Genomic DNA, 7,891 nt, shown 5'->3' on the forward strand with positions numbered 1-7,891 from the left:
AACATGGCTATAATGTGTAATGCATTTTTATAAATATTTATAGCCATGTTTATAATGCCTTATGAATGCATTATAACATGTTATGAATGTGTTTATAGATGCTTACAAAGGTGACATTCATAGAAAGTGTTACCAATAATTCTAAATAAAAATAAATAGTTTTATGTAGTTTTTTTTTTTAAAAACTGCATATTTGCTTGAACTGGACACCAGACATCTTTTCTTTCTGTGTAACCGCCAACCCAGAGATGTTTGTTGGGCGAAAGGGGTCAGAATGCATACCATGTTGCAGTGCATGCTGGGGACTGTAGTGCATCTCAGGGTGAAACAGGCTATTAAGAATATTAAATTAAAATAATTTTGTGGGCTGAATGGGATTGTGCCACAGGCCTGACTCGCTTGACACACGGGCTCTAATGCTTCACTCTCTGGGGTCACATGACCATTTTAAACTCTTGGTCTCTAACCACCTCCACTCAGTCTGACACTCAGTTTTCATTTTAATAACTTTTAAAAATTAATCATTTTGGTATGTTTTAGTTATTGTGTCATTTTTATTACATCTTTTTATTTATTTTATTATCAATTTTTACTTCTTAGTGTCAAGTTACTGTTTTGCATCTTCTATTCCGTTATTTATTTCATTAACTTTTTGTTTTTTTTTATTTATTTTATCCCTATTTGATCTGCTATTTATTAAGTTTTTATATCGTTGCTATTTTAATGGTTTATTGGGGGGGTTTTTGCTATTAAATTTACTATTATGATTATTATTATCACATTTTTTAGCATGTGATGTGTTTTTACAATCCAGTTTTTTTCTTTCATCTCTGATGTCTGCCTTGGCTCGACTTAAGTCATAAATGAGGGTCTCTGCCAGTTTTTTTGATTGATTGATCAATTGACTGATTGGTTGATTGCAGAACTACTTTTACTTGGTGCCACATTACACCCGTCAGCAGCGAGTGAGTCGATGATGTCATGTTACTGTCTGTCTGTGATTCTGAGGAAGGAAAAGTCTGTCTGTCTGTTAGAAACTCTAAACTACAGCCGCTCCCTCCGTCTCCCCCTCTACACTCACTCTCTCCATCCTTTGATCAGCTCAGGAAGAGAATATTGATCAGAAAGAACGACAGAGAATAATCACAGACTGACGCACATACAGGTGGGGGGGCAAGAGAGATGGAGAGAGAGGGAGGAAAGGAGGGATGAAGGGGGAAAGAAAGAGGAGGACGAAGAGAGAGAGAGAGGAGGTATGGAGGGAGAGTGTGATACAGAGATGAAAGAGAAAGAGAGAAAGAAGGATGAAAATGGGCAACAGAAGAGAGGGTAAGGGAAGGGGAGAGAGAGATAGAGAGAAAAGAGAGAGAAGCAAGGACAGATGTCAACAACTGGGAGAAAAAAGGAGGGATGAAAAGTGAACAACAGAAAGAGACAAGAGAGAGGCAGGAAAGGGAAGGTGAATAATGAGAGAAGAGAAGGGGAAAGAGAGAGAGACAGAGAGAGAGAGACAGAGAGAGAGAGAGAGAGAGATGTGGTATGGAGGGAGAGTGTGATGCAAAGATGAAAGGGAAAGAGAGAGAAGTAAAAATAGAGAGAGAGAGAGAGAGAGAGAGAGAGAAGGAAGGACAGATGAAAAAGACTGGGAGAAAAATGGAGGGATAAAAAATTGAAAGGAAGAAAGAGAGATGGAAGGAGAGATGGGAAAGAAAGAAAAGAGAAAGTGTGGGAGGGGGAAGAATGAGTGAAAGAGAGAAAGAGTGTGTGTGCGAGAGAGAGATAGAAAGAGGGAGAGGGACAGAGAGAGAGAGAGAGAGAGAGAGAGTGAGTGTGTGTGTGTGTGTGTGTGTGGGTGTGTGTGTGTGTGTGGGTGTGTGTGTGTGTGTGTGTGGGAAGGAGTGGGAGTGTGTGAGATGGAGGGAGGGAGCGAAAGGAGGGATGGATAGGGACGGAGGGGAAGCATTACGCACGCACGAGCGCAGGTTCTCATGACGTCATGCTCGGTGCGCTATAAGAGCACGCGCAGAGCGCCGAGTGGCAGAGAGCAGTGCGAGCCTTAAAGCCTTCGAAGAACCGCGGCTTTTGCACTGAGAGCTGAAGCGCTGAGAGCTTCGACCCTCCGAACTCCGTTCTGCGCATTTCTGTCTTTTTCTGTCCGTCTCAGAGGTTCGTGATGGCGCACTGGGCTGCGTTTGGGCTGCTGGTGGCGCTGCTGGTCATCACCGCGGAGAGCAGACCGGCCACTCAGACACAGCACGAGGTGAGGACTCGCGTACAGACACTCAGACCCACTGCGTAAAAGCGTAGATGCGTTAACGCGCTTCTAGAGACGCCCTGCGCGCCCTCTGTCCTCCTCCAGGACGCGCAGAGCTTCTCCAGACACTTTTCACGCGGGTGCCATCGTGGTGCGCGTGGGAGTCTTTCCTAAAGCCACTTTGGCTGTTGCGCATCGCAAACTCGCCGCGCTCCTGCTTTGGCGCTTTTACGCAGCGAATTTGCGCGCGTTTTGTGAGCTTTAGCTCCCCAGCACGCCGTCTCAGGTACTCAGTTAGGCCTCTAATATGGTTAAATAGCACGTGTAGGACTTAAATCATAATAACTAGCTGCTTTTAAGTGGAGGGATGTGGGGTGTAACCATTTTACGCAATGAACATCATTAGCCAGAGCAAAGATTTAGGCACTTTGGAGTGAACGCTGCTGTTGGACCCTTCAGTCTTTACAGGGCAGGGAAAATACATGCCTTTGACATGTAAATGTCACTGCTGGATCCACTCTGAATGGATCCATTTTTTAGAAGCTCTACAAAAGAGTTTTGGCACAAATGTGGGGGCTGAAATCTTTAGAAAGCGAGGCTGTGTTAGGCACAAAAGAATCAGAATTAGATTTTTTGGGGGATTTTTTTGCCAAGTACAGGAGCTTCTCTTGGTGCAGGTGTCGACATGATTCTTTTCAGGGCTTTTTTTTTTTAGCTGTGTGATCTTCTCTGTGTTTAACCCCTTTCCTGTTGTTAGAAGAGTTTGTGGATGTGGTGTCTTCATGAGAATGCGTCTTTTTTAGAGTTTATTCAGACTTATTGTGGCTGAAAGTGCTTCATCTAGTGACTCTTTAGAGCCCAGCAGGAATGGAAAGACACTGAGATGTTAAGAGAATCACTCTTATGCACTGATTTGCTCTGTTTGTAGCTTCATCTCATTCATAGACCAAAGATTTGGCAAATTCTAGGTGATGGAGCTTGAAAGTTGGTGTTTAGAATCAGAATTAAAATCTTTATATGCCAGGCAGGAATAAGATGAAGAAGGGATTTCTCTTCACATATCAGCAGAAGATAGATAGAAACTTTTATTAACCCTTTATTAACACAGGCAGCAAAAGCACAAACATATATTAGTAGAAGCTATAAAGGTAAAATATAACCTCTCCTCTACTGAGCTGCTGTTTTCTGACCGCTCTTCTCTGTGTTGTAGACGCTGAGGGAGCTTCTGGGTGATGAGCTGGCCGACCTGGTGATTTCGGGGGACGCTGAGCGGGCGCTGGCGGCCCGAGCCCGGCTCCTGAGGGACCTGCGCGTGGACACGCGGGCGAAGGGCGTGTGGGCGAAGATCATGAGCGAACAGCCTGGCTCACGCAGACAAAAAACAGGCTCGAAGAAAGCAGGCGGCACCACCCGCAGCGGCTGCTTCGGACACAAGATGGACAGGATAGGCACCCTCAGCGGCATGGGCTGCCAGCCCGCACACTACCCCTCCGCAAGCAACCTCTCATGGTAGGTGGGGCTTCTTCTGTTGGTGCCAGCGCATTCATTAATTTATTGCTATTGTTTTTCAGTCTTATATACATGTGGCAATGCGCTTTGACCTCTAAACCTCTAAGGGACAATCACAGCTATAATACAGAATGTATACATTAGTTTTAATGTAGCTAATGCATAATTCATAGTAGTTACTGAATAATTTATAGTAGTTACTGAATAATACATAGTAGTTACTGAATAATTTATAGTAGATGCTGTATAATTCATAGGAGATACAAAAAAATGTATAGCATATACTCAGTAATTTATAGGGGTTGCTGAGTAATTCATATTAATGCAGCAGATATAAGGCACAACATATCACTTTCCGTTATTAATGAAGGGGTTGCAGTGTTTTATTTTCAAAACTGATCTTACGTCATGAGAAAGTGGGTGAAAACAAAGTGGACGAGCCTGAAAATTACAGTTTTGATGAGGAAAATGACAGGCAGAGGCTACACGTGTCAATTTTAATCTGATCCAGCTTTAATATAGGATCAGTGTTCTGCCTCTCTTCTTAAAAAGCCTCAACAGTAGCCGGGCCAAGCAAGGAAAGTAGCTTTTCCTTCGGCTAAGAGGGCTTTCCGCTGGCCTTTGGTGCACGAAGCGGGCAGGAAATCCTCCACCTGACTCACATAAACGCCAAAACATGAAAGAAGCGAAGGCGGTGAGGCAGCAGAGAGGCAGTTAGCCGGAGTGGCTCGAGGGCACCGGGGTATTTAGTGGAGAGACACCAGGCCATTACATCACGGCGGGGGCTTTTTTTGGCGCCTCGCAGTGCGGAGTGATTCAGAAGGTTTTTTTTATACGTGACACTGTGTTTACACACCAAACCCAGCGAGGATTCTACTCTGAAACACTGCAGTGCATTGAATTTGCTTCATTCGAATATGTGCATCATTTCTGCATAAATAAAATATATTGCGTCTTTGCCAAATATGAGCAAACTGGAAGACAAAACTGTGCTGATGTAATGTACGTGGCCATGATGTGAATCCAAAGTGTGGCCTTTTTTCTGTGTTTTGCTGGAAAAGTGTCCTTATTTGAGTCTGATTCTTGGTGTTATAGGAGCCCGAACGCTGTGATTTTGCACTGTTCTGTGAGGAATCTCATCTAACCATGCGCTCTCCTCTCTCTCTCTTCCAGAGTGATTAAAGGACGCCGTTTGGATTTGGACAATATTGACTTAGTTGTTCCTCTTTTGGGGGAAAAAAACCTAAAAGGCGCCGGATTAACGGTACAGAAGCGCCATGACCAGCGTTATGGGGACGAACATCATTAAAAACCAACAAAAAACCACACGTATAAACGACAACACACTCCACGAGATTGGGGACAGTGGTGTAAAAAAAGAAAAACTCGCAAAGCTGTATATTGTCGCTGCTGCTGTACATTCATGTACTTCATTCCAGCATAAATGTATTTATGTTTTAAAAAAAAAAGGCTATTTATATGTTTATAAAAAGAGATATTTATAAATATGAGTTTATTTATGTAACATTTTGAAATGAATGCAAAAAAAAAAAAACTGCAGGTCAACTCTGTTTGTAACTTTTTTTGTCTCAAATAGTTGTAAATGTTTTAAAAATGATTAAAAAACGTGCATAACTGATTAGAATCGTGCATATATTTTATAAAACAAAAGAATTCTCTTTGTTCGCATGAAGATTTGATTGGTTTTGGCTCTGTACTCCATCCCACTGCATCAGAAATACCTATATTTGTATGCATAGTAATTAGAGTATGTACATTTTACAGTGCTTTCATGCCAGTTGAGACACGGTTTGAAGCTGCTTGGGTCCAAAATGCTGTAAACAATGTTTACATCATGTGTACCTAATGCTAATGAGGGGCCATAATAAGAAAACGGCATATAAGCCTGTATTGTCCTCATGTAAATCAATATTCCAGCATGTAAATGTAGCTATAACATGGTCATACAGCTGTTTCATTCAAACAAATCAAATTTTAATATCATTCTCATAGTGCTTTTCATAATAATCATTGTAAATGATTGCAATAAGCAACATGACGGCAGGATTAGCTAAAAACTCACTGAGATAACAAGAGAAGAAACCTGATATGGTTTAATATAGACCATATGATAAGACTTTACTAAGGACGTCTCTTTTGATGTCCATTTCTGGGGCTGAAAACACTCAAAGCTTGTTGTTTCCTCAACATTTTTCAACAAATCTAATATTTCTTACAGTAGATCGGCTAAGTAAGCGATGATCTGCCTCTTAGGAGTTGATTTCGACAGCTAAGCCAGGCTCATTGTATTTTTATCTCATATAAATATGCGTTTAGGCTGACTACTGTTTATTAAAAGCAGTTATTTCTCTATAACTATCAGGATTGAAGCTGTAAAGCGCTGGAAACGGGCCAAAGGTGTTTTATTTTGAACCACAAGGGGGCACCACTGAGCTATTTGCGTCCAGGCAGATGATTTTCCAGGATACATTTCAATTACAGGACATGGGAGAAATGTGATATTAGACTTATATTAGACTGTAGGTCCAAAACTATTCATACAGCTCATCTAATGTGTGAATCCAGCTACTTTAAGGTCACCCATTGCAGAAACAGCTTATTTAATCTCCACAGCAAAGCACTGACCAATAGAATGGGGCTCTGGAGCAGCCACACATGAGCTTAAGGCCCCCATGCCCAGTACCAAGTGTGGGCTAGAGGGGTATAAAGCCCCCCCAGCATTGGGCTGTGGAGCAGTGGAGCTGCATTCTTTGGAGTGATGGAGCTCCATCCAATACCTTTGGGATGAGTTGGAGTGATCCAGAACTGACCATCCAACATCAGTACCTGACCTCACTAATGCTCAATCAAATCCTCACAGCAATGTTTCAACATTTAGAGCCTTCCCAGAGGAGTAGAGGCTGTTACTGCAGCACAAACTCACTATTTACACCTTCATTTCAGAAGAAACGTATTGAGGAACTGGTGCTATCATGCAGCTTTAAAGTGCATCTGAGATTCAAAATTCATTCTAATAAATGTAATAATCTCCCTGAGAGCTTAAGCAGCAACCACTGAGAGGAACCTAAAGAGGAACCCACCCTCCATCCTCCTCTGAGCATCAGTTTTGAGGTAGTAATGAGAATTATCATTAAAGATGTGAGATTAAACATGAATCTGTGAATAATCTCACAGAGCACAGATCTATAAGGTGACCTATACACATAAATGACAATATACACGCAAATGATAGGGTGCACCTGGTCACTTCACATATTTAGATGAATTCATCAGGGAACAAATTTAGGTACTGCGTATTTTAGTGCACAATTTCTGTTTATTTGTTGCTTTTAAAGTATTTGGAAAAAAATAAAACACACAATGTCACATTTAATTTTTCATGTTAAACTCAGAAAATTAACAGTAAGTGTGCATTAAAATGTACAGTTTGTTCTCTGTAGAGAACCGGAAATGTGACATTTGACCAGGGGTGCACAAACTTTTGCATGCTACTGTATTAATGAATACTGCTTGTGTTTACCCCTTTAGTATCTATTCATAGCAGATACTGAATAATTCATAGTTTATACTGAATCATTGATAATAGAAACTGAATAATTCATAGTAGATACTGAATAATTCATAGTTGATGCTGAATAATTAATTGTATATACTGAACAATTCATAGTAGATACTGAATAATTCATAGTTGATGCTGAATAATTAATTGTATATACTGAACAATTCATACTAGCTACTGAATAATTCATAATATTTACTGAATAATTCATAGTAGATACTGAATAATTCATAGTAGATACTGAATAATTCATAGTGGATACTGTACATGTTTACATCAAACCTGTTCTGCTGGTTGAGGATCTTATTGATCTTTCTGTGATGGATTAACTGGAGATTATTTGTTTGCTGATGTTCATTGGTTCTAAAATTCAAACATCTGCTGAGGACAGATCAGAATGTTATCATTACTATAATAACATTTCATTTACTTATAAAAATGGATGTCTTGTTTGGTTTATATTGACTTTAGGTGGTGATTATGCAGTTTTAGAGAAGAACAAAAACGAACCTCACCATCATTTACTGAATCTAAAAGTTACAATGCAA

At 40.8% G+C, this 7,891-nt stretch overlaps 1 protein-coding gene across 1 annotated transcript; it reads left to right on the plus strand.

The window, feature by feature from the left end:
- Window positions 1-2,054: 2,054 nt before the first annotated feature.
- Window positions 2,055-5,394, plus strand: nppc (natriuretic peptide C). The gene is made up of 3 exons (XM_036586724.1): window positions 2,055-2,260; window positions 3,465-3,763; window positions 4,937-5,394. Coding segments are annotated over exons 1-3 (387 nt in total). The 5' UTR covers window positions 2,055-2,173; the 3' UTR covers window positions 4,938-5,394.
- The last annotated feature ends 2,497 nt before the right edge of the window (window positions 5,395-7,891 follow it).

The sequence above is a fragment of the Colossoma macropomum genome, unplaced genomic scaffold, assembly GCF_904425465.1.
Source record: "Colossoma macropomum unplaced genomic scaffold, Colossoma_macropomum, whole genome shotgun sequence".
In the NCBI taxonomy this organism is placed as follows: domain Eukaryota; kingdom Metazoa; phylum Chordata; class Actinopteri; order Characiformes; family Serrasalmidae; genus Colossoma; species Colossoma macropomum.

What these genes read in the sequence shown, in the direction of transcription:
- nppc (XM_036586724.1), top strand. Translation starts at nt 2,174, where the DNA reads ATGGCGCACTGGGCTGCGTTTGGGCTGCTGGTGGCGCTGCTGGTCATC. An exon ending in CCACTCAGACACAGCACGAG is followed by an intron (nt 2,261 to 3,464) that starts GTGAGGACTCGC and finishes TCTGTGTTGTAG; the next exon opens with ACGCTGAGGGAGCTTCTGGG.